Source organism: Castor canadensis, chromosome 15 (genome assembly GCF_047511655.1).
Source record: "Castor canadensis chromosome 15, mCasCan1.hap1v2, whole genome shotgun sequence".
Taxonomy (NCBI): domain Eukaryota; kingdom Metazoa; phylum Chordata; class Mammalia; order Rodentia; family Castoridae; genus Castor; species Castor canadensis.
In genome coordinates this window covers 69,431,633-69,457,353 of record NC_133400.1, presented here as the reverse complement: position 1 = coordinate 69,457,353, position 25,721 = coordinate 69,431,633, and the positions used below count along the sequence as shown (strand labels likewise).

The window sequence follows — 25,721 nt, the reverse complement described above, 5'->3', positions numbered from 1 at the left end:
TTTTTTTGAGATAGGGGCTCCTCTTGTAACCCCAGCTGGCCTTGACCTTGGGATCCTCCTGCCTCCCAGATGGTGGAAGGCACACACCCAACTCTCCTTCACTTGAAGGCTAGTTTTGCTGGATATAAAATTCTGGGTTGACAGTTGTTTTCTTTCATTACTTTGAATATGTCATTCCAACAGCTCCCTGGACTTTATCATTTGTGATGAGAAATCAGGTGTGTATTGTACTAGAGAAGCCACTGGTATCAATGTCAAATATTCTGAGATCAGAGAAAAGATTGAAAAATGTTCATTAAACATAAATACAAAGAAATCATTTATAAGTCTGAGATTACTTCTTGGCCACACAGTGGCTCTTACCTATAATCCCAACTACTAGGGAGGCAGAGATCAGAAGGATTGTAGTTCAAAGACAGTTTGGCAAAAAAGTTAGTGAGACTCCATCTCAACAATAACAACAAAAAGTATGGTGGCGCACAGGAGAAGGAAATAGGAAGATCATGGTTTGAGGCTGGCTATGGAAAACAACATAGACCCTACCTGAAATTGAAGCCAAAAGGGCGGGTGTGGTTCAAATGGTAGTGGGTGTCCAGCAAGCACAAGACTTTGAGTTCAAACCCCAGTACACACACACAATAAAGATTATTTCCCAATGTGGTGATATTACTATTTTGAACAGGAAGAGTCTTAACTATAAAGGACCAGCGTATGCATTGATGTGTTTTGTGACTTTGATTGCTCACAATGAAACAGCTGTAGCACCCAAACACCCTCAGGTAGTATCAAAAAACATACAAGTGATAATCAAAAAAACACTGCCACACATTTCCAAATGCCCAATGCCCTGATGAAGAGCCAGCACTTCCTTTTGAAGAACCACTGCCTTGGAAAATCTATTTTGGTTATTTTATGGAGACAGACTACAGTGATCCAAAACATGAATAGGGGAGTGAAGAATAAAACCAGTTAGGTGTCACAGAAGAGACTTACTGGAAGTTTGGCTGAAGTGAGGAAGGTGATGGAGCAGTAATGGAGGTGGAGATGTAGGGTAGAGGAAACGTTTTATAAACACAGAATTCAGATCCAGGCATGGTGGCTCACACCTGGAATCACAGCTACTCAGGATGCTATAGGTAAGGGGATTACAGTTCAAAGGCCTGCACAGGGCAAAATGTAAGACCTATCTGAATAGTAACAGAAAGCAAAAAAAGGCTGGAGGGCATGTTTTGCTTGTCTCACAAGCACAAGCCCTGAGTTCAAACCCTAGTACCACAAAAAAAAAAAAAAAAAACTGGAGAGAGAAATATAAGATTGTCTGGTGCAGTGAGGATCCATTTGATCTTCCTGATCATGAGACTTCAGCTTGCAGCAGCATGTCAGTGCTCAGAGATACTGAGAGGTGACTAGTTGGGATAACTCAGGTTTGAGTTTTGACAGACAGAGCAAAGGGTTTACAGTACAGATCTCAATCTTGTCTGAACTTTAGTATTTATTACCTGGAAGAATTTTAAAAAATGGGCAGTTTGGTAAACCCAGCACTTGTCTCTGCTGTCAATAAATAAGTCAATAAGTAATTTTTACATGCTCTCTCGACTACATTATTTACATTATCCCTGCCTAGAAGTATACATCATGTACTGATCTGTGCTGTCCTGGAGGCTTTTACTCTCCTTTTCTACACGGTAACTTTTGTTGCAGTTGTCTTGTTTTCCTAATAATTGAATTAAGACCACACATCCAGAAACCTGAGAACCCAAAGTCTCTCCTTGTAGTTATGTGTCACAGTTAAAACATAAATAGTAGTGGATCATGTATGTGGCAGGAGACATTAAATTATTTATGCAAAGAGGGTGTGGAGGCACATGCCTGTAATCCTAGCACTTGGAAAGCCGAGACAGTAGGATTGAAAGTTTGAAGCCAGCCTGAGCTAACCTTGTCTCAAAAAATAAACAGAAATTAAATAATTTCACTTACTTTTCACAAACAGCACTGTACTCTCTCAAGCCATATTTAGAGATGAGGAAGCATAACTTCTGAGAATTTTCCCCAGGTAATGAGTAGTCAGTCAGAAACACAGCCAAGACTCTATATTATGCAATTGATTCTAAAACCCATACATTTAACCAATACACTACACTGAGTTTGAAAGGAAGACAAGGACAGAGAAAAAAAATTTAAGAAGTAGGTGAAGATTTCAGGGAATACACCCTTACTTTGTGACCTTTTGGAAATTGCAGCAAAACTTTTAAAAGCTCTTTTCACAATTAGAAGCTTGAGGAATTCTTGATTCTTCCATGAATAGGATCACATTAAAATATTGGTCCCTGCTGGTGGCATGGTTCTAGTAGAGAGAGTGCCTGCTTAGCAGCAAGCTTGAGGCCCTGAGTTAAAAGCCCAGGATAGCCACAAAAAAAAAAAAAAAAAAAAAAAAAGAAAGAAAGAAACCCCCTTGGTCACCTGCAGCCTATGAGCTGATAGTTGTTCTTCTTTTCCTCTATTGGTTGGTAGGGTGTTAATCTACTGGTGAAAATATGGATCTTTTGCTCACTTGCAAACTTGTTACCTCACTTTAGACAGCAATACAAATATTCTGCTTAAGATTTATCACACGGTGTGGTGGAGTAGCTGAAGTGGTAGAACTGCCTAGCAAGTACAAGGCTCTGAGATCAAACCCAGTACCACACACACACACACACACACACACACACACACACACACGCACACACTGCCATACATGCAAATTTATGTATGTTTTCTAAAGTTATCTCTTGCAATATAATATTCACTTACATTATTAGTAATAATCCAGCATTTTCTCATCTTTCTGAGGACAAGACTGGACTACTCTTGCTCTTTTAGAAAACAAGAAGAAACAAGTCTTTTGAGAATTCCACTATTTCACTGTTTTCTTTTTCATAATCAAATATTCATTCAACAAAAACTTATCTGACATATAACATAGAGCTTTCATCCTACTGGGCAACAACCAATAAATAAGTAACATTAAAATTAACATTACTTACATTGTAAATAAATAAGGAACACTATATGGCAAATAGTGTAAGAAAAACAGAGCATGGTGGGGGAGAGATGATGATGATGATGGGATATTATGCAGAATTTTCAGATCCTTCTGACAACTGAGTTAAACAGAGACCTGAAGAAATGATAATGTGAGCCAGGGTCCAAGAGCTAGAGGAAAATAGTGAAAAGCCCCAAGGCAGAGACATGCACAAGTAGAGAGGATAAAGTAGAGGGAAAAGAATAAGCAAGTAAAACAGTCATAGTTTAAGAAGCCAGAGGTAATGTGGATGGAAGCAGTTTACATAGGGCATTTCATATCATTAGAGAATTTGAATTTTATTCTGAGATAGGAAACCATGGGTGAATATTAAGATAGGATTAATACTGACTTGAAAGGGATCACTTTGCTATATGAGAGCAGACCCTGTGGGAAACAAGAAAAATGAAAGATTAATTAGGAGCAAATGATCTGGGTGTAAGGTGATGGAAGTAGAAAACAGATCAGACTCAGGATATATTTTGAAGGAATGCTAGTAGGATTTGTTGATAAAACTGATGTGAATATGAATGAATCAAAGATGACTCCACAGGTTTTAGCCTAAACTAGAAGACTAGAGATGTCATTTCCTGAGATAGGGAAAATCCAAGCATGTCTTATTGAGGGTGGGGGTTAAGATCTGGTTTCGGATATACTGTTGCCATACCTCTTAGCTATTCAGGCAGTGCTGTAGATTAAGTAAAGTGTAAGTGTAATATTTAAGTAACTGTAGAGGGCTAGAGATTCAAACTGTGGGTTTTATCCAGCCAGATGGGGCACTCTGGGATTAGAGGGTGGAAAATAAGGAGAACCTAATAAGGAACAATCATTTAGGAAGAGAAGCAAGAGAGAATAGAATCCTGACGAGCAAGAACAAGGGGCTTTGGGAAGAAGAAAGTCATTAGCTACATCAAATGCTGGTGACTCATGAAGTGAGACAAAATTTACAGAAAAAAATCAGGTTTGATATTATTTTTTTGGCAGAACTGTGGTTTGAACTCAGGACTTCACACCTGCTGGGTAGGCATTCTATTACTTCAACACCACCTCCATCCCTTCAGCTTTGCTTATTTAGGAGATAGGGTCTCATCTTTTTAGACAGGCTGGCCTAGAGCACACTCTGCTCCATTAGTGAGATGGTACATGTATACCACCATGTCCAGCTTTTCTGTTGAAATGGGGATCTGAAAACTTTTTGCTCAGACTGGTCTCAAACCACCATCTTCCAGATCTCAGCCTACCAAGTAGCTAGGGTGTGAGCCATCAGCACCAAGCTTTTTTATTTTTGGTGGTACTGGGGTTTAAACTCAGGACTTCATGCTTGCTAGGCAGGCACTCTTACTTCTTGAGACATGCCTCCAGATAATAATGGTCTTAAGGAGGTTCAGGAGTGTGGAAATAAAGTCTGTATGGGTTTGAGGGACTAGTAATAGTGGAGATGAAGTTTGTTTGTTTGTTTTTTAAGAGAATGCAGATCAGAGAGCAGTAGGATAGTATTTGGAGGTAAATACAAATCGGGAGTTTTTCTTCCCAAGATGGTAGCTAGTATAGCATGTTTACAGGGTGATGGAAGCAATCCAGTTCAGGGAAAAAAATAAGTGGGCAATTCTAAAAGTAAAATGCAATGCAATGCAATAGTCTCAAGTTTGGTCTTATATAGAAATGTGGGTAGTTTATCCATAGACACCCATGTTTCACTATATTCAGATGTAGAAAGGCTGGTAGGTACAAGGGTTAGGAGTAGCCAGAAGTTACTACTTTCTGATTTCTATTTTTTTAATATGTAAAAACAAGATAATGAACTTTAGGTGAGAAGGTATTGGTGGGTTTAAAAGTTCTGGAACAGGTGGTTAGAGGTAGAGTAGATGACTAGAGAAATGTAGCCCGCAGGGGTGGGTGGGTTTAAAGAACATAAGCTAACTTCAAAGTTAACACAGTTGATTTTCTCCACTCAAGTTCAGCTGTTCGGCTGCAAGCATATACTGCAGTAAATTAACTACAGTTGTAGTTTAGGCAGGGAGAAGAATGAGAGTATTTTCAAAGGATTTATCTAAGCCAGGCAATGCGTTAAAAAAAAAAAAGTATAATATCTGACGTGCCATTTAGGAAAGACAAATGATTCTTGTTATTTGTGGAAGCTGTTTGATAGTCATCATGAACACTGAACTGCTTCTAGGGTAAACACAAGGTTAAGCCCCTGTAAGCTTAACATTTTCAGGAGCTCATTAAACATATTAACTTGCTTTTGTTTGAAGACACATTATTTAAAACTTATCTAGCACATGAGTTTTCTCTTTGAGGCTTATCATTCTTACTCTGCTTGGAATACTAGACAGCTGAAACAGTGAAGTCTGAAAAGGACCGTTAACTCTGAAAGCTAAAGTAGTAAGGCAGTGTTACCTTGTTCAGTCTCAACTGTGAACATAGGTGTCAAATTAAAATTTCCACCACTTTGCTCACATCCATGAATGCTGGGAGTACATACTGATTTAGAGCCTTTAAGTTTTATCGTGTAGGTGAATTTGCACATATGGAATAAGGGTCAACTATACAATGCCTGGATTGTTCCCCCACAGTTCAGTCCAGTTAACTGTCTTTTGATCAATTGGGGTATCAGGGATGTAGTCATTCCTTCCTGTAGAAGGAATATTGTTACCAGTTCTGCATGATAATTACATATCATCTTATTGTGCTCTCCTGATTTTTCTTGTGTGCTAGGGATGTGACCCAGGGCTTCTCACATGAGTGCTCTACCAATGAGCTACACCCCATCCCCCTAATCTGGTGTTTTGTCATTTCAGATTGGCAATATTTTTCTTAGTTACTGACAACTTCAGTGGGCACATTAAATAGACTTTTACTGGTTTCCACAAACAACAATAATTTTAACATTTGGCAGGTGGATGTGACAAATAAGACTATGCAATTTTTTTCCAGTCAGTCGTGCTTTCACCGCCTCCCCCTCATCATTCAACTTCTTCATTAGACCTAGCAGTTTTACTTGCGGGATACCAAGTAAATGTTTTTCTTGAAACAGGATCTTCTATAGAACTCGTGATTCTTCTGCTTCAACCCCCAGAGTGCACCACCACACCCATCTCAAATAAATTGCTTTTTGATATTATTTTTTGAAGGGGTCTTGTTTCTTCTGATTTGTATCCTGTGTTGTCTCTCTCTTCTATTACGTTAAGCAGCTGTATATTTACATTTACTGCAAACGTTTTACTAAATTTAACTGAGTTCAGGGCAAAATAATAAATCACTCGAGTACCACCACTATCAAGAAAAGACTGTTGTAATTAACACTTCACCTCCCCGTATATCCAAAATACAATTTGTAGCACACCCCATGCCTTTATTCGCATTCACAACCTTCAAATTAATTTTTTCACCAAAGGACTTCAGGAAGGAAGAGGAACTACAACACAGAAAAATGGGAACTAACGAGAGGGTGGAGAGGGCACGACTGCGAACGGAAAACGTTTTTAAAAACAGAAAGAATGAAGTGTTCAACACTTGATTTCCAGGTCCCCTCTCCCCCTTGGTCTCCAGTCTCATCCGCGGCTTTCATTCGCCGCCCGTAGGGAGCGCCGCGCCCTCCTCAATCCGGGAGCCTCCATTTTGCAGCCGCCCAGGCACGCGGCCTTCTTGCTTTCGGTACCGTACCTCTCAAATCCTCCATAGTCGCCATTTCTCGCCCGGGAAGCCCGCTTTCCTGCACGCTTCCGGGTTGTGCGACTCGCGTCTAAAATGTCGTTGGTCGGGCTCGCCGCAGCCCGTGCTCCGCCGAAGGCGCGGCGCGACCACGGCGAAAGGCGAACGGCAGGTGCCGAGACCAGGGTTCCAGATCCCAATAGCGTGGCTCAGGGCGCGGGGATACGCGCGCCACTGCGCTATAGAGACATCCGCCGCTGTCCACGAGGCAGCTCCGTGGTAACCATCCGCCCATCGCCCAATTAGGGGCTTCCCGACCACCCCGCCCGAGCCCGAAGGGGCGGGGGCCTACGGCCGGAGCTCGCCGAAGGGCACCCTCCGCCCCCGCCGCGCCTCTGGGCGCACGCGCAGCTTCCGCAGCTCCCTTATTTAGTCCGCGATGGCGTCCCTCGCGCCCCAAGGTCCTCCTCCCGAAGACAGCTCCCGCCCAGCGCAGCCCGGGGCCTGTGGGGCCAGCCTCGAGGAGGCACCTGAGCACAACTATCCCTAAACTGGAACCGTAGTGGCCAGACTTGCCAGTGAGGAAAAGAAACAGCAACCGGAAAGGGCTGACAGTCGCAGGGAGGCAAGCCAGGCCTCAGAGGAAGAGGAAGGCCGGAGCGAGCCGAGGTTTGCCGAAGGCGGCGTTCTGGAGCCGCGCGGTGTGGGGAGGAAGGCCGAGGGTAGGAGAGGAGGGGCGCGGCGGAAACTGCCGAGGTTTCCCGAAGGCAGCAGCTCCCGAGTTGCCCGGATGTAGTTGGTGGAGCGGCAGCGGCGGCACCAGCGGCGGCGGCGGGAGGAGGCGGAGGAGAACCAGGCGGCGGCGGCGGCAGCGGCGGCGGGGGGAGGAGGGGAGGAGACGAGGAGGCGGCGGAGCAGAAGAAGAAGAAGGCCGAGGAGGCAGTCGCTCTCCGCGGGGCTGAGCCGGACGCGTCTTCTTACCCCCCCCTCCCCCCGGTTCGCGCTGCCGCCGTGTAGTTGGCGCCGCTGCCCCAGCTGAGAGTGAGCGTGGTGTCGACAGAGGGAGATGGCCCGGGAGCGCCGGCCCCAGTAACGGGGAGGTGCTGAGAGTCGCCGAGGGCTCGTCCGGTCCTGGTGCCGGGGCTTCCCCCCGCCCGCCCGCCGCCGCCGCCGCCTGCGCGCCCGTCCGCCCGCCTGCCCGCCCGTCCGCCCGCCTCTCGCGGCCGCTCCCCCCTCCCCGACACACACTCACAGGCCGGGCATTGATGGTAATGTATGCGAGGAAACAGCAGAGACTCAGTGATGGGTAAATTGTCTTTTCGTTTCGGGCCGGGCCGCAGCGGAGGCGGGGGGCGGCGGCAACGGGGGGGCTGTTCCTCCTTATCTGGAGCTGGCCGCGCCGCCATTTTTGTTGTTAACCCTGATCGGGATCGGGTTGGGGAGGAGGAGCGGCCGCGCGCGCGCGCGGGCGGGCGGACGGGCGGCTGGGCGAGCGGGGAGCCGATTGCGGGAAGCCGGCCGGGTTCGCAGCGCTGCGCCCTCCCGCAGCCCGGTGTGCGAACGGACGGAGGGACGGCGCGTGTGGCTCCGCGCCGGTACGTTGGGAAGGTCCCCGCGGGGAGGGCCGGCCGGGTGGCCGTTTTCTTCCTCTCCTCGCAGTCTCATGTCACCGTCTTTTCTTGCTGTGTTTCAGCTGTCACGACCGGAGGGGGGACTCGCAGCCTTACCAGGTACCAGCCGAGAACGGGGCCGAGGGATCGGAAGGGGCCGGAGGGGGAAGGGAGGGACTGCTACTCGAGCGCAGGCTTCAGAAGTCGCTGCAGGCCCTTCGGTGCAACAAACCCAAAGTAGCACCCGGCCCCTACCTTGACTGTCGGGGTCCATTATGGTTTCCGACGAGGTTAGCGACCTGTTTGACAGGTGGCTCCAGGAAGTTCAGGGGTTTTTAGGGAAAAATGAGTCGCAGCCCGGGAGGCCTGACTGGTTATTTGAGTGTGAAGGCAGCGATGGGATGTAATGATATTGGGTTTGAATGTGTATTTACTTCTTACTGGTAAACTGAAGTTAATGCAAAGGTATTACATTTAGATGAAAGGCCTAGGAGAAAAAGCTAAGTGTTTACAACTCTTAATTCAGTTGTAAACTGTTCTCTTTTCCTGTTTTAATTATTTGTGCCAGTAATTGCCTTGCAAGTGAAAGACTTTGTGTCTTGTATCAGTAAGAATTAAAATCGTTGGCTACTTGGTTAGTTCATTCCAATGTAGATGGTTCTAGGTGTGTAGGTTACTTTTTGTTTACTGCAGTTGTTTAAAGTTTTTAAAAATATGACTGAAGTGGTTCAACTATGGGAGAAGTTTTTAGCATCTAATCATTTAAAAAAATAAGAGCAGGTTTTTAACCTGATATTTTTGTTTTTGTTTAACTAATAGGAGGTGTTAAAACTCCAGTTAACACTAGAACCCCTGATGTCAAAACATTGTCCATTACATTTGTATATGTCAAAAGATTGAACCCTAATAAATCTGCCCTCTAAAACACAATTACCTATTGTAAAAGAGTCTTAAGATTATTTTCCACTCATGTAAGGGTAGATAAGTTAAATAAGAAATTGTTTGCACTAGTACTGTGTTTCTAGTTTTCTTTTTTAAATTGGTGGTGCTGGGGATTGGTGTTTCTCAGATATTCCTAGAAAAATCTGCCAAGGTGCTTAATTTCTTAGGTTTATAAAATAGAATGGGCTTTTTTTTCCCCCTTTAAAAATTTTTTTACATGTTAATCAGGAGTTTTACAATAACTCTTAAGCATTTAGGTTTTGTTTGAATAAGGGCAGAATTGAAAATGGAAATTTTAATAAGCTCATAAAACTGAATGAAGTTAATAAACCAAAATTTGTGACTTAATTAAGGGAGCTGAATTTGAAGTTTCACTTCTTTCTCTTTTTTTGGGGGGGTGATGTTTTACAGGCACTTAAGTATTCATCGAAGAGTCACCCCAGTAGTGGTGATCACAGACATGAAAAGATGCGAGACGCCGCAGATCCTTCACCACCGAATAAAATGTTGCGGAGATCTGATAGTCCTGAAAACAAATATAGTGACAGCACAGGTCACAATAAGGCCAAAAATGTGCATACTCACAGAGTTAGAGAGAGGGAAGGTGGTGAGTAGCTTTCTTGTTGAAACTTTCACATACATTTTTTGACAATATCTATAAAGCAATGGATGTAATATAAAATTTCCAGCTTGAGGAAGTTACTTTGTTGTGTCATCAAAATGTTTTATTTCTATCAATTTTTGATTCAGAAGTTACTGTAGGAATGTGATGGTGACATGAACATGGACTCCAGTGTCTGATAATAGGTAAAGCGTTTATGAAAACTATCTCCCAAGTGTTTATTAATGATGAGAAAGGTGCTAGACATTTATCCAAGAAAAGGAACTATTACCTTTTCAAGTAAAGGTTTCATATCCTTGAAACCTTTGACATCCTTGTTTCTCCTTCAGTTTATTTCCTAAGGGGTTCAAATCTGTTTGCTAATTATAATAAAGTATGCATTTTAAAACTTAATAGGTTTTCCAAGACAGTTCTTAGGTTAAAAAGCCTTTTGTGACTCAAAATTAAAATTTTGGGTTTTGTTGTAGACATTTAAGATCTTGTTTTCCATAATTTCTAGGCCTTATTAATTTAACTTTCATACTGTGTTCATCATAACACTCAACTTTTTAAAAGTTAGCTTTATTCTTTTGAGCAGTGCTAATTTACTTCTGTTACTGCTTTGCTCAAGCTGTTTGAGAATAAATTTCAGACTGGCTTCGCTCAAAATTTGCCAAAATAGCGTTTAATTTCTAAAGCCTGCATTAATGAATAAGCTAATTTCACTGAGGTAATTAAGGTATATTTTCTTCTACTCTGCAGATCTCATATTGCTTAAATAGGTAACATTTGAGTTACATTAATTGAAAACTTCTAGGGAAACTCAATAGAGTAGCATGTGGCTTTTTGCCTCTTACTTCTCAATGCTTTGCTTAGTTTTAAAAAATACCCTTCATTTTCTGGGTTTTTTGTTTTGTTTGTTCTCCTATTATTGTCTGGGTGTTTGTGTCTTGGGGGTTTTTTTTGTCTCTTAGGATAGACTCCACTGTACTCAGCATGATCATGTATTGAGAAACATTGGCCGCCTCTACATAATTATTAGGTTGAAGAAATTATTAATAGTTAGAAGATTGCATTGGGATGGAGTAATCTGGATAGTTGGTGAGGAGGAAAATAGTTCTGTTGAATATTATTTATATTATAAATAAATTTGTGTTATATTTATGTTATAGTAGCATAGTGTTTTATGGTATTTATGCAGGTAAACCAAATAAGAGTAGAAAGTGGGTTTGATTTGATAGCAAGATTAAACTATGTTTTCAGTTTTGTGGGATGCTTTTCCATAGTCGTACATGTAGCCTGAGATAACTATTGATCAACCAGTCTAGTGGATGTCATTTAAGTGTTAGCTCTTGGAGGATAGATTCTAGTTGTGCTGCATATACTATGCTTTATTTATTTTGAAAATTTTGGTTACTGTGACAAAATAGGATGTGGTTCCTCATCTTGAGTTCTTATTTTAGTGACAGACCCAATGAATGTACCCATTCCCAAATCCAGGAAGAAGTCAGTTTAGACACTCAAGAAAACTTCTGTAAAGGCTTTCATCTGTTTATAGCAAACCATGCCCAATCAGTTCTTTTATAGGTGAAATTATCCTATGAATATTCTGTTTTTCATACATCATACATTGGGCATCCACTGTGTACCAACAATTGTGTGATACTCCTGGAAGGCAAGATAAGATATGATCCTTACTATTGAAGCTGTTCTTCAGTACTTTTGACAGTGAATATGCTGCTTCCCTTTATTGTATTTGTTTTCTTCACTTTGATTTTCATTTTCCTTCATGTATGAACTCTCAAGTGTTTGTTGGCTTTTAATATCCATTTTATTTTCATCTTTGCTGATGTTACTTTAGTTCCATCTGTAAGAAACTTGTTACTTACTTTTCTAATCTAGTCATTTGCTAAGTTATGCCCCACTTTCTAGTTTGCTTTGGAGATGCTTGTCTGTCCTCTGGAACCTAAATAATACTGTAACTACATTTTTGTCTACGCTATGTCCATTTTAAAAAATAGCTTTTTCTTTATGCAATGAAGGAGTTATACTATAAAACAGGAGTTCTAGAGTTCAGAGTACATTTTTGAGGTTAATTACACCTTTTAAAGATATAAAATGCTGACTTTTTTCCTACTCATTTAATGCTTATATATTAGTCATTAGAGTCTGACATCAGGTATACACTTGTGTGTATGTATTTCTGTGTCTATGTATACATAGTTTTTTTTTTAATATATATTTGAAGGTAAACTTTTTCAAGTATGTGATTTTTATTAGACATTAATTCCCTTTAATTTTTTTATCTTTAAATACGAATTCAACTATGTATAAATAAATTGTGTAGTTCAAAGCCATTATCAAAAGTCAAATGCAGGGGATTTGTGTTATCTGTGCTTGGGCATGTATAAGCAAACTTACTGTTAGAATAGTTACTATGCTGGGCACCTGTGGCCCATGCCCGTAACCCTGTCTACTCAAAAGGCAGAGATGAGGAGGATCACAGTTCAGCCTAGGCAAATAGTTCTCCAGAACCTATCATGAAAAACCCATCACTAAAATGGGCTCAAGGTATAGGCCCTGAGTTCAAACCTCAGTACCACAAAAAAAAAGGTTCCTGTATTCATTAAATTAGTTACCTTGAATTTTTTTGTGGTTTATGTTCTTTGTTTTTGTTTAAAGACAGGATCTTGCTCTGTAGCCCATACTGCCCTTGAACTTTGAATTAACCCTACCTCAGCCACGTGAGTGCTGGAATTACAGTTGTGCACCATCACAGGTGGCTAGGATTTTTTCAGTCTAATGGTTTTAACTTTATTTAATAACTTAAAAACCAATATGCTATGATGTGTAATTTGCATTTTACAAAGCAAGTTAAACATGTGAAACTTGTAGTATATGTTTTCCTTAGTATTTAGGCATTGCTAGCATCACAGTATATTGTTTCCAGTAAAAACTGGATTTCTTTTTTGGCATCTTGGATTTCCATGAAGTGTTGTTTCAGATATAATGTATATATAAGGACATAAAGATACATTGTCAGAAAGCAAGGATTGAAGAGGATTTTTACACCTGTCTTTTATATTAAAATAATACTGTGATTTAGCATGTACACTTTAAAGAGAGAATTTATCCTTTAGGATTTCTTAAAGTAAATGTAGATTGTTGTAAATTAGAGATTATATAAAGCTACAGCTTGAAAGGCTTCTTGGTGAAATGTTTTCTTAATTTACTAATCTACCTGTAAATATAAAACCTTCTGTTTAAAAGTAACCAATAGCAAAAACAAGAAAAATCTTGAGAGGTTCCCTAGCTCCTATTTCCTTTTTTCTTAAAGAATCAGCCTACATAATTTTACCAAGTAACTTTAAGAATAATTGACAAATGAGCTTAGGAGGAGTGAAGGGTGTCTTATTGTAATAAGAATTCTATAAAGCTGTTAAAAAAAAGTTCAGTCTCTTGGGACTACCCTTTTTTCCCCACCATCATCACTCTCAGTAGTAGTGTAAGAAACTTACTAATATGTTTATAATACTTGTTAGAAGAATTGGGGGTGGAGGGGGCATAGCTCAGTTGGTTAATTGAAGAATATTATTACTGGTTCTTGAATTTGTGAGACTTCAGTAATTTACATTTGAAACTTTAGTGTAAAGGAAAACTACTGAGTTTATAGCTATATAATGAAGTTTTTATCTTGTCAGCCGTATTGCGGGAGAAATACGGAAGTATTTTCATCTCCTAATTTTCAAACATTTTATTACAGGTTGAGCATCTTTTCTAAAAATCTGAAATCAAGTCAAAATGCTCATCTGAAATCTTCAGATGAGGGATGCTCAACTGGTAAAATCTAATCAAACAATCCAAAACCCCAAAATATGGAACATTTCTTGTCCCAAGCATTTTGGGTAACTTAACATTTTGAAAAAAATTATACAGTGGGGACTATTTAGATACACTTTTATAATTCTTAAATAGAATTTTTTGTATTTGATGATAGACTGATAAATTGTACACCATGGCTGTAGTCTGCTGAAATAGCTACATAATGAATACGATACTTGCATTGCTCAAATAATCTACATTTCGAATGAAATACGCTTTGTATTAATAATGGTAGAAAGTACTATAAAAAATTTAAGTCTGGGCTGAAGGTGTCGCATATGGGTGGAGTTTTTGCCTTGTCCCAGTACTGCCAAAAACCCCACAAAAAAAACAAAACTTAAGTCTCACTTGATCCACATGTTGACAATGGAAGGTAGAACAGATGATATCCCTGTTTTAGCAGTTCAACAAATAGCAACAGTCTAGTCCAGAAGTTCTCTGATCTGGTAAATTCACTGTTGGAAACACTTACATACATTGAACACTTACTTTGCAGTGTGTACTACAGTATGACTTAGTTAAACCTTTATCTTTCATCCTCTTAATACCTTCTTCCAACTTCCCTTAGTGGTTATCTTGCCTAATTATAGTACAATTTTAAAGCCAGAACATAGACATTGGTGCAGTGTTTGTGTATAGTTCTAGGCCAAGTTGTCATATGCTTGTGTTCTGTTTTTTTTTAAGTTTTTAATTTGAAAGCATGCCACAAGTTTCACAAGGAAGAAGCTGTTATCCCCCAAAACACACTCACTCACACACACACTCTCTCTCTCTCTCTCCCCCTCCCTCCCTCCCTCCCTCCCTCCACTCCCACCACCTCCCGGGATAAGTCCACTTGTATATAAAGAAAATGCAGTAATTCATTCTTTGTAGTAGTAGGCAGACATTTATATTTTATTTCCATAGGCCAGTTTTTTTAAATCACAGGAAATTGATACTTTAAGATAAATAGAGTAATTGAAAGATTAGCAGTCTGAATGTTTCAGTTCTTTAGTACTTTTTTTTAATTTGTGCAAAATATATCCAAATGTCTATGCATGCAAATTGTGATATTTGAGCCCTTGTACTAAATTGTCTTACAGCTTGTTACCACATTTCAACATTTTTGGTATTTTTAGAGATAGTTATATTGTGTTTATGAATTAATGGTATTTCTGAAACATTTTGGAATGGTTCACTTTGACCATTTAAGACACACATTCTTATTTTGAACCATTTTCTTAGGTATGAAGTTTTTGGTGTAACACAGAATTTTTGGTTAGTAATTCACAGAAAGTTTCCATATTCTAGTTTCTGGTAATGTATATTTTGTTGTGCAAAATGGTTTTGGGACAGTGCATCATTGAACTATGGTGCTAGAAAGGATGAAGATGGAAATGAGCTGGGACATTTGGGATATACAGTAATTGTTGGCGATATTCTCCATTTAATCATTATAAAACCAATTATTTTAGGGTTTGATAATGTATCCTATGAGCAATCTCCTCTTTATGGTTTATATGCTTTATAATTTTCAAAGTCCTTGAAATACACCAATTTTCATTATTCCTAGTGTATTGATGAAATTATTCAATTAAAGTCTTCAGTTTACTATTGTGATACTTGAAAGCCAGAATCTATGTATAAAATTTTATTTCTACTTTCAGGTGTAACCATTTCTCAATATATAAACATAATCATTTTAGTCCTGGTTACCACCTTCTTCCTGGATTCTGCAAGAGCCAGCTGGATGCTATTATTCCTTCTTCCTTTTTGCTTCATACTTCACAAATAGCCAAAGTGATGTAATTTTAAAATGCCGGTCAGCTTATATCACTTGCAGACTGACAACTGTCCAGTGATTCCTTGTTACTTATCAAACGATATAAAAGACTGTAGTCTAAGTGGCTAAATATTTCATGTTTTCTGCCTGCCTCTGTTTCCCTTGTTCTTTTTTTGTCATATGGACCCTGCAAGACAAAAATTGTTTCTGTCTTAAGGGTTCTATATGTCATGTTCGTCCTTTCCGGCACGATCTTTCTGTATGTTCTCCTAGTGTCTACTTAAGTGTCATCCTCTGTGAGAAGCTGTCCCTGTCCTTTGTGACTACCCTGAAACATCATTGTCCTGCTTTGTTCCTTCCTTATACTTCATGTGACTTGATGTTTACTTAGTTACTTAAAAGTCACTGTTTTGCAAAATTGTACAATAGGATTTATAGGAAGTGGAATTCAGGAACCCAGTATTCAGAAAACATTGTCAGTGACAATCAAATTTTTATCAAGTAACTTGATAAAAATTGTAGCATGGTTTTGTATATTAAAGTAGGTAATAACACTACAGTAAATGGCACTTTTATCTTGACAGAGATCAGAATAGGTGCACACTTATGGAAGTGTGCATCCCGAAATTGGGTTACTGTAGAATGATAGATGGAGGATTATCTTGTAATCAGATGTGAAGTTATAACAAATGTGGGTGATGTGACTCATTCATATAATTAGTCAAGGTAGTGATAGATGTTTAAGGTGTATCAGTGTGCTTTGTGAATTCTTGTGCAGCTTTGTATAGCTGGATGCTGGTGTTCTCACAGGTGAAATTGCTCATATATATCACTGATTTGTCACTAGTGTTTGAACAAATAAGCACTTTCCCAATCGTGTACAACAGAACCATGACTATATTTCTGGGTTTTTTTTTTTCCTGTTTTTTGCTTACATTGAATATGAGCTCTACCAGAATAGGTCGTAAGTTTGTTTTTAATTCACCCTTGTGTCCCTGTTTAGAATGGTGAATAACACCATGTACATGGCTAGGTAGAAGAATGTTGAGATTGTTTTGGTTTAAAGGTGCAGTTGTCTGGAACAGTGCTTATCAAACTTGAATGTATGTACTGATTGCCTAGAAAATCTTGATAAAGAGTGTATTTTGGTTCACCAGTGCTGAGATAGGGCTCAAGAGTTTGTCATTTTAAGCATTTAAACTACTCTGCTGGCTTCTCTTGAACAACAAAATTGTAGAGCAACACTGTTGAGTGGGGATGTGATTTTAGCCATAGATGTAAACCATATGTGTATTTACCTTATAGTCTCACTTTAACAAGTAAAAATGAAATGAAATTAATTTGTGTATTTTATTTGGCCTTAGTATATTCAGAATATTCTCACTTAATAAATTATTAATAAGATAACTAAAGTTATTAAGTCTACTGAAAAGTCCTTAAACTCTTTTTTTTTTTTATTTTTCCTTTTTTTGTAGTACTGAACTCATGACTTCATGCTAGGCACATGCTCTACCACTTGAGCCACCCCTCCAGCTGTTTTTGCTCTGGTTATTTTTGAGAAACGGTCTTGCTTTTTGCCCAGGCTGGCCTGGACTTTTATCTTCCTTTTTTATGCTTCTTGCAGTAGCTGAGATGACAGGCATGTGTCACCATGCCCAGCTTTTTCTGTTAAGTTAGGGTCTTGTCTAGGCTGGTCTGGAAGTATTACCCTCTTATGGCAGCCTAAGTAACTAGGATTGCAAGTGTGAGCCACCAGCACACAGCCCAGTCCTTAAATCCTTTCTTTGAGATGTGTTTCTGCTTTTGTTTCTTGAGAAATTCCGGGGTTTGAATTTAGGACCTTGCACTTGCCCTTGAGCCATGCCCGTAATCCTTTCTACTTTATTATTTTTAAAAAATATTTTTTTATGTCCAGGCTGATTTGGACCTCAATCCTCCTGTTTGCTCTTCCTGCCATAGCTGGGGTGATAGGCATGCACCACCATGCCTAGCTTTTTTCCATTGCAGTGGGGGTTTCTTGAACATTTTGTCCAGGCTGGCCTCAAACTTTACTCTTCCAGATCTGTACCTCCCCAGTAGCTAGGATTACAGGCATGAGCCACCATGCCACCTTTTTCTTTTCTTTTCTTTTTTTTTTTTTTTCCCCTTATGGTGTTACTTTTCCTTTCTGTGTTACTATCTTAAATCTCCTTTATCTGAGTTTCACTTTCTTCATACAAATCTTTTAGACAGTGTGTATTTTATATTTATAGAACATTGTTTTGTGCTGGCCAGACTAGTCAGCATTTCATGTTTGTTTGAAGCATGTGATTGGTGGCTGTTGAATTAGACATTGTAATTGTGGAGAATATAATCACCTTGTTGGGTTATCTAATTTATTCCTATTTCTCTATAGAAAAGTACATTGCTTGAGTGCCCCCCATACTGGAGTTGAACTCAGGGTCTCACATGTGCTAGGCAAGCATTGATTTACACTCCAGCTTTAAAAAACATTTTTTTAATGTGTCTGATATCTGCAAAACAAGGTTGAAATTAATGGCTTCGTGAGCTATTTAGTGCTTCTTGTACTAATATTTTTCTTTGTTAGTACATACTCATAAAAAAAATTAAGAAATGCAGAAGGAGGGGAATAAAAATTGCCTCAAATCCTATCATTTAGAGTTACAGTTTTCGTGGGAGATATTTGTATTATACTTTTTGTTTGTTTTGTTTTTGGTGGTACTAAAGTTTAAATTCAGGGCCTTGTGCTTTCTCCGCAGGCACTCTATCACTTAATCCATGCTCCCAAACTGACTCCCCTTTTAAAAAGTTTATTTTTAGTACTTGCACAACAGGCCCAACAGATAATTGGTATTGACAAAACTAATTGGAGGGGACTCTCTGATAGTAGTTCTCAATTAGTGCTTAGAGGATATTAATACCTGCCTTTGTTCTTAAGTAATGAATGAAATGTTCTCTCTCAGTTACAAACTTTCAGTGTTTAAGTCTCAGCTCTGATACTTAAAGATACGTGACCTTACTGTAGGGCTAAATGAAATGTAAAAGCACTTGGGTCAGTACATGGACTATAACAGACTAAATTACTAAGCTTACTCTTACTCCTGAATAATTAAAATTAGCGTCAGATCAGTAGTCCTGGATCTCAAGCTGCATCTTCCTTTAGAGTTAGGAAAATACTGGGAAATTTGAAAATTGAGCACTACATGAGGGAGGTGTAGAAACATTCTGTGGGTATTTCCTAATGAGTAGGATTTCGAAATTTAGAAATTTTTGGGGATAGTTATAAGAGTTAAGAGCTTTGATTAGTTTACAGCAACAGTTCCCAAATTTGGCTGCTTATTAAGATTATTTGAGATGATTGCTATAGGCTGCCTAATACCATCTGAACACTGCCTTAATTTAGGTATTTCTAAACTGCAGGACTAGGGAGATTACACACAGGAACTTTGAACTAGACATTAGGAATGTAGACATTAGGGTGATTATTTGTCAGATTGTGTATTACTAATGTGTTCAGAAAAAAGATTAATCACCTTACTAGATTAATGTACTGATGCATGTTAATGCATAGTAAGTAACCAACTTAATAACCTGTGGTAAAAAATCATCTAATGTCTAGCTATATAGTTAATCTTTGGCTAGAGAAGTTTCTAATTGGTACTAGCAGCATGCAGGCTGTTCTATATACTGTATTTAGTTAGTATCTGCAGCCACCACTGTTAGATAAAATTATCTTAGGCACTCCATGCTCCCAATCATGAAGCTGTCCTGAAACAATTCACTAGTAAGCATCTTGACTTGTGTTTGAAAAATAGCCTTCACCCAAATCTGTGTATTTATGCTGACTTTTGGTGTTAGCAGTTTTATAAGTTTATCCTTAGGAGTATTTGTATTTTAAAAGAAACCTGGGATGTATGATTGATACATTTAGATAGGCCTAAACTTTATGTTGAGTTTTTGATTATCTCTAAATTTGTATTGGAGTATGCCAGAAGAGCATAACATAATAGCATCTTCTGATAGGTTCTGACTTATTCTATATTCATAGAATTATACTCAGAGAACTAGTCAGTTCTGGTAGCCCAAAAAGAAGTTCTTACAAAGTATTTTGTCCTGGAATATTTGGGCTGAGGTGAGGAGAGGATGCATAAAAATTTCTGCATTCAGTGTTTTGATTTATAAGAATAATTTTGCAAACTCTTCCTAATGTCAGAGGAATGTGTGCCTGTTGATGGTGAAAGATTCCATGTATTGAGAAGAGAGCTAGGGAAGTTTGGGAAATGGTGTGAATGGTCAGCATGCTCTCTTTATTGCCTGCAACCTGTGATTTGGCTGGTTTCTGTTCCTGCTGCTTATTAGCTCCTTATCAGTCTTTCAAAGTATTTGTGTTTATCATTCACAGATACTGAATCTCAGTTACCTTGAAACACCTAAATTATAAAGAATTAAGAGTTAAATGTCAGTATTGATTATGGAAAAATACAATGAAATACTTGGCCCCTCAAAATCTCACCTTTAGTTTGATATGTGCCAGTTTTGTTTTGTTTTTAACTGTTGAAACGTGAACTTTCAAAACTTAGCTGTTTACTTCATATTGGATAGGTTTTGATACAGAATTGGAGAGTAATCTTATTTTTTTATTCAAGGCTAAATGTAGTTTCAGTTTTGATTTGTGTTTTAGTACATATCTAAATGAGTTAGTTTTATAAACTCACCAATATTCGGCTTTCCTTTTGTTAAGCTTTAATTTTACTGGCTTTTAGAGTTGCGATGCTTTTATGTTTTTTTGTGGGGTGGGGATCTGAACCCAAGACTTCATACTCCCTAGCCCACTGCTCTACTACTGAGGTATACTCCCCAGCCCTGTAAATATTTTTTTGATTTTTCAAACATAATGTTTTTTCCCTTTGGTACAAACATCTCAGTTTAATAAGTCAACTTTTTATTTAATAATTACCTAACACAAAACTTTGATATTTTTTTTGGTTTTATAAAACCAATAGTATGTAGTATGTTTATTGAATTCTTTGTTTTTAGTAATTAAACCCATCTTCAGTGATCAAAGAATTAGCCTATGTTTGAGTGAAATGTTAGACTGTAAAATGGTTTTTTAAAATAAACATTTTGAGAATTGGTATCATTTTATACTCCTTACAATAAATGGGTCTCTTGTCCCCTGTCTATTTTTTTAATGTGAATATTGTACTGTTAACTTTAAAAAATCATTTTTTTTCCTCTCAGTATTTGTTTGTAAGAATGTGTGCAGTAAAAGCCATTTTCTGTTTTAAAAGCATTAACTTATTTTTGTAGATGCTGCAATGCTGTGTTATAGTGGTTTTCCCGCTAAATAGGTTCAGGATTCAACAATATCAGGTTGAGAAATTCAGGCTTACTGAGAGTTATGCTCAAGTTTTGATTTGTTGGCCAAAATATTTTATGAGATGGTAGATATTACACCTCTTTACTCCTTTCAACATCATTTACATTAATATCAATGGAGGAGGACACAGAAGCATATAGAGTTTATATTTTGTTTTGTGCAGTCTTTTCAGAAGACTCATTGGTTGTTGACCTTTTGGTCATTAACATACAGTCAACATCATGTTAAGGAATGACAAAATAAGATTAAAACTTACAATGTTGAAGGGTTGGGAATGTAGAGTGCTTTCCTAGCATGCACAAGACTAGGGTTCATCTTAGCTCTGAAAAAAGAAAAATAAGGAAAGAAAGAAAATGTTGAATCAGAAAACTGAATACTGATGGGATTCTGGCATCTGAGAGAAAGTTCCTATTGGGGGATGACCATATCTGTTTTTAATTATATGCTACTAGAGATACGTTATTGCTAACTTGGTGACATTTTCTCACTTTGTTGAGTGGAAAAACACCAGACTGGAGATCTGGATGTTGTGGGTTTTGTTTTGCTAGTTTTTTAGCACTTTGATTGAACAAATCATAACAACCTCTTTAACTGCTTTTTTTTTTTTAATCGTTGCTAAAAAATAAGGTTGAATTTGGTAATTACCAAGGTCCTTTCCAAATAAATTGCTTGAGAGCTATAGGAGAAACTTGTGAGTTTTTTTACTTTAATGTCTGCTTTTCAGATATTTGCTGTGTCCTTCTAACTCGTGTTAGCTAAAACTCCTTCCCTGCCAGAGTTAGAGTATTTGTGGCTTCTTTGTGTGGAGAATCTTGAAAAATTTCCTATCAGTGTTCATTTAGTAGTATTAATTAGTTTATAGAGAAGGACAGAACAGCAAAAACGTTACGTCCAGTTTGTTGAATTGAGAAATGAGGCTGTAGTTTAAGAGTGTTTTAGATACAAAAATCCTTTATTGTTTTTACTGTAGGTACTGTATATACTTTTATAAAATTAGGTGTGTTTATATAAAAATGGTAGTTTAGTTTGTAAGCCTAGTTGATACCACTTCCAATTTATTAAGTCTTAAATTGTCTACCAAAAACTGTTCATTTTCCACTTATGGAAAGAGCTATTCATTGTTGAGTCTTAAAATACTGGATATTAATCAAATGGTCAAATACTAATTTCTGTTTTTAGTGGGGGTTTTTTGTTTGTTTGGTTGGTTTTTTTTTTGGCAGCACTGGGGTTTGAACTTGCTTGCTAAGAAAGTGCTCTACCACTTGAGCTAGCCCTCTAGTGGGTTTCTTTAAAAATAAATAAATAAATAAATGAAAAAGACATTTCATATTCCAGAAACTGCTGTGTACTATTGTATTTTAAGTATATGTTTCTTTGTGGTTTTCACTTAAGATACTAATGGTGTGTTAAGTAGAACAAAGACTATACAGTTGTATGGTGCCATTTAAGGTTGAGGAGAGACTTAACTAATTTTAAGTTTAAAGTATATAAGTAGAGTATAAATACTAATAAGTTTGATTATTTTTTGATAGGAATATTTCAAAATGCACATAGCTACAGTGAGTAAATATTTGTAAAGATGTAGGCTTTTGTGGCTGTGGAATAGGAGAACTGAGGTTTGGTGAAAATTTTGTTTTCCACATCTTTATTAACATTGCAATGTGTGAGAGTTTCACTGACACTTTCATAATGCAGATAATCACCCCTTTTTAATCTTTCTTGCAGTGTTCTTAAATCAGTTCCGTTATGACCCATTCATACCTGTGTAAAGTACACTTGAATCATATTCTTCCTCCTTTGCCTTCTACCCCCTCCTGCTGGTGTCTTATCTATGTCCTGTCTTGTGTGTCCCCCTGTCCTGCCCATGCCCCCTCCATTTATTTTCATGCCTTTTTTTTTTTTTAAGATAAAGCTTCCACGTATGAAAGAAAGAGAAAGCCTGTGGCATTTGTCTAAGTCTGGCTTATTTTGCTTAACGTGATCTCTAGTTCTGTCCATTTTCCTGCAAATGATAAAATTTCCATTCTTCTTCATTGCAGAATCTCATTTTGTGTGTGCATATATGCACACACATTTATGTACATATGTGCCACGTTTCTTTATCCATTCATCTGGTTCTATAACTTGAACATTGTGAATAACAATGTGATAAAAATGGGTGCAGTTATCTCTGTTGTGTGCTGGCTTGCATTCCTTTTGGTAGCTCTGTTTTTAGTTTTATTTGAGGAAAGCTTTGGTGAAACTTATGATTCTCTTTGTATCTTGATTTCACTTATTTTATTTAATTTTTGACTCTTTAACCTCATTATCCTTACTGGTCCCCAATATTCATTGTGTCTCCTGTGCTGTTTCTCTGAAACAGTTCATGAATCTGTTTACTTTTTCTAGCTTCAGTGATGATACTTTCTTGCTTTATTAATGAAGTTGTATATTGTCCTTCCTCTTGATTCTCCACACTGTATCCAGACTCACCTTTCACGTAGTCAGTGCCTTTCTGTTGCCCATATGGGAAAAAACAAACATTTCAAGGACCAGCTAACTATTTTTTTTTATGTTCCCATCCCTTATGTATGCTTTAGTTCTTTGTAGTTGTCTTTCCTTAGGTATCTCATAATACTGTTTGTTTGTAGGCTACTTTTCTCCTCCAGTCCCTTTTTCTGCTTTTCAGTCTTCATTTTGGAAGTTAACTTCCTCTAACCATCCAACCCCAGTCTATATTACTTAGCCTATCCATTGATCTCATGCCCAGTTTATTCCTGGTAATTGTATTGTAATGTCTAAGATTGCCGTCTTCTCCCAAACCTGCTTTTCTAGAAACAGCCTCCCAATTGTTCAGGCCAGTAATATTGAGCCTCCTTCCTAACCTTTCTGCTTTTCTACATGTAAGCAGCAATCAGATCAAGTTACTCTGCTCAGATCCCTTTCAAATGTCCTTATGAGCAGGCTAGAAGTAAGGAAAGTTAGGGACTCATATAGGTTGCCCAAGGTTGGCTCAGACCACCTTCACCTGTCCGGGAACCACTCATGCCCCGCCCCAGTCATTGATTATTTGATGGGAATCACCTGGTTCTACCCTTGCCGTGGGTTAGTGTAGGTTTTAAAAGCACCTGAAAAGATAAGTCTGTCAGCAGACTCCCACCTGCGCCCCACCATGCATCCCTTTGTATTTCTTTTCCCTAACATTTAATAAACTCCCTTTACAACCACATATCCTGCCATGGATTTTTCTCAGTGGAACACAAAAATTTGGAATTCTTCTGATCACAGACTACACTAACACTGTTAACAATTATAGTTGCTCACAAGGCCATATACTGTTTGTTACTTCCCCCTACCCCCGCATTAAACCCTCTCTAATTTCTTGTCCCTGGATTATACTCTTTCACAGACCTTGTATTTCCTTGAGCATTTAAGTCACATTCCTGCTTCAGTCCTTGGCTTTCTTAATGTATATCTCAGATATATTCATCATTTAAAATTTTTGAAAATGTTATATAAGAAAAGTGGTTAAGAATAATTATTAGAGGACAATAGTATTGAATTTATTGGAATGGAATAACCAAGAAGATTATATAGTAACATGTGGAAATAATATTTTCTATCCAGTACAGGAACAGATTGTTGAAATGGCTTGATTTATCTTGAATTCCCCACCAGTGGAGAATTCCACTAAATTCCATTTAGTCTTAGAGACTAAATGTAGTGTAATTACTTAAGAGCTATAGAAGTTTTGTGTGTATGTAACAAAAAGTTAATATAGATTATGACGTATTCTGCCAGTGATGATCTTCCTAAGAGTTTTTAAGTACAGCTAGGGATATACTAGTTACCTCAGTTTCAGGGAAACATTTTAGTTTTTTCTTTTTTGGCATGATTAGAAACATTGTACCATTGTCTTTCAGAGTTCGGGTTCAGGATGGCTTGCTGTAGCATTACTTGAGGTGTTTTAGGAATACACTTGAAGTGTTTAGGAATACCATTCATTCCCACAGGTGACAGACTAAAAACTTGTGAGTGTTGGGAGTTGGGACCTGGATGTCTATATATCATGGTCCCATAGTCATGTTGATGATGTATATGAAAATTTGCTAACCATTCTTTGCTATCACAACTTAGGAATTAGTGGAATCGGGGAACTAAGAATTGAATCTGGTAGTATTGAGTAGTGGTAGGAGGTCTGGCTATGTTTAATATTTACATATATTTAAGTATATTTAAAACTTTAAAAACTATAATTTGAAGCCTTGATGATAATGAAACATGAGCACTTTGAAGTCTAGAGAAGTATAGTCATCTCGATGTCCGTGAAGGATTGTTTCTAGGACCCTCCCAGATGCCCACATCTAGCTGTGTTCAAGTCCCTTACGTAAGATGTCCTAGTATTTGCATATATCCTCCCATACACTTCAAATCATCTGTGGATTATTTATAATACCTAACACAATATAACTGTTCTGTAAATAGTTATACTGTTGTTTAGAGAATAATAGCAAAAAAAAAAAAAAAAGTCTAGTATATTCAGAGTACACATAGTACTCCTTCCCCATTTTATTTCTAGGGTACTGGGGTTTGAACTCCAGGTCTGCCGCTTGCTAGACAGGACCTACCCATGCCTCTAACCCTTTTCTGATTTTAGTTATTTTTGGATGAGTTTGTGTTTTTGTCCAGGTCCAGCCTTAGACTATGGTCATCCTACCTTCATCTCTCACGTAGCTGGGATTTCAGGTGTGAATTACCTTGCCTCATCTCTCTGAAATATTGACTGATGATTGATTGAGTCTTCAGATATAGAGGGCTGACTGTATCTTCTTTTTTTTTTTTTTTCT

General features: G+C 38.3%; 1 protein-coding gene and 1 pseudogene across 8 annotated transcripts in view; one reads left to right on the top strand and one right to left on the bottom strand.

Annotated features, from left to right (window-relative positions):
- Nucleotides 1-5,905: 5,905 nt before the first annotated feature.
- Nucleotides 5,906-7,930, bottom strand: LOC141417266 (uncharacterized; annotated as a pseudogene).
- Wac (WW domain containing adaptor with coiled-coil) overlaps nucleotides 7,247-25,721 on the top strand; it is a 68,615-nt gene continuing 50,140 nt past the window's right edge. For 2 of the 8 annotated variants that reach the window (XM_074056418.1, XM_074056415.1), the window contains exons 1-3: nucleotides 7,882-8,024; nucleotides 8,412-8,449; nucleotides 9,665-9,877. In XM_074056418.1, the coding sequence (XP_073912519.1) occupies nucleotides 7,984-8,024; nucleotides 8,412-8,449; nucleotides 9,665-9,877 (292 nt within the window). In that variant the 5' untranslated portion in view covers nucleotides 7,882-7,983. Of the gene's footprint in view, nucleotides 7,388-7,875; nucleotides 8,025-8,291; nucleotides 8,314-8,411; nucleotides 8,450-9,664; nucleotides 9,878-25,721 lie in introns of those variants that run through there. The other 6 variants (XM_020180864.2, XM_074056416.1, XM_074056419.1 and 3 more) reach the window with 6 other exon arrangements.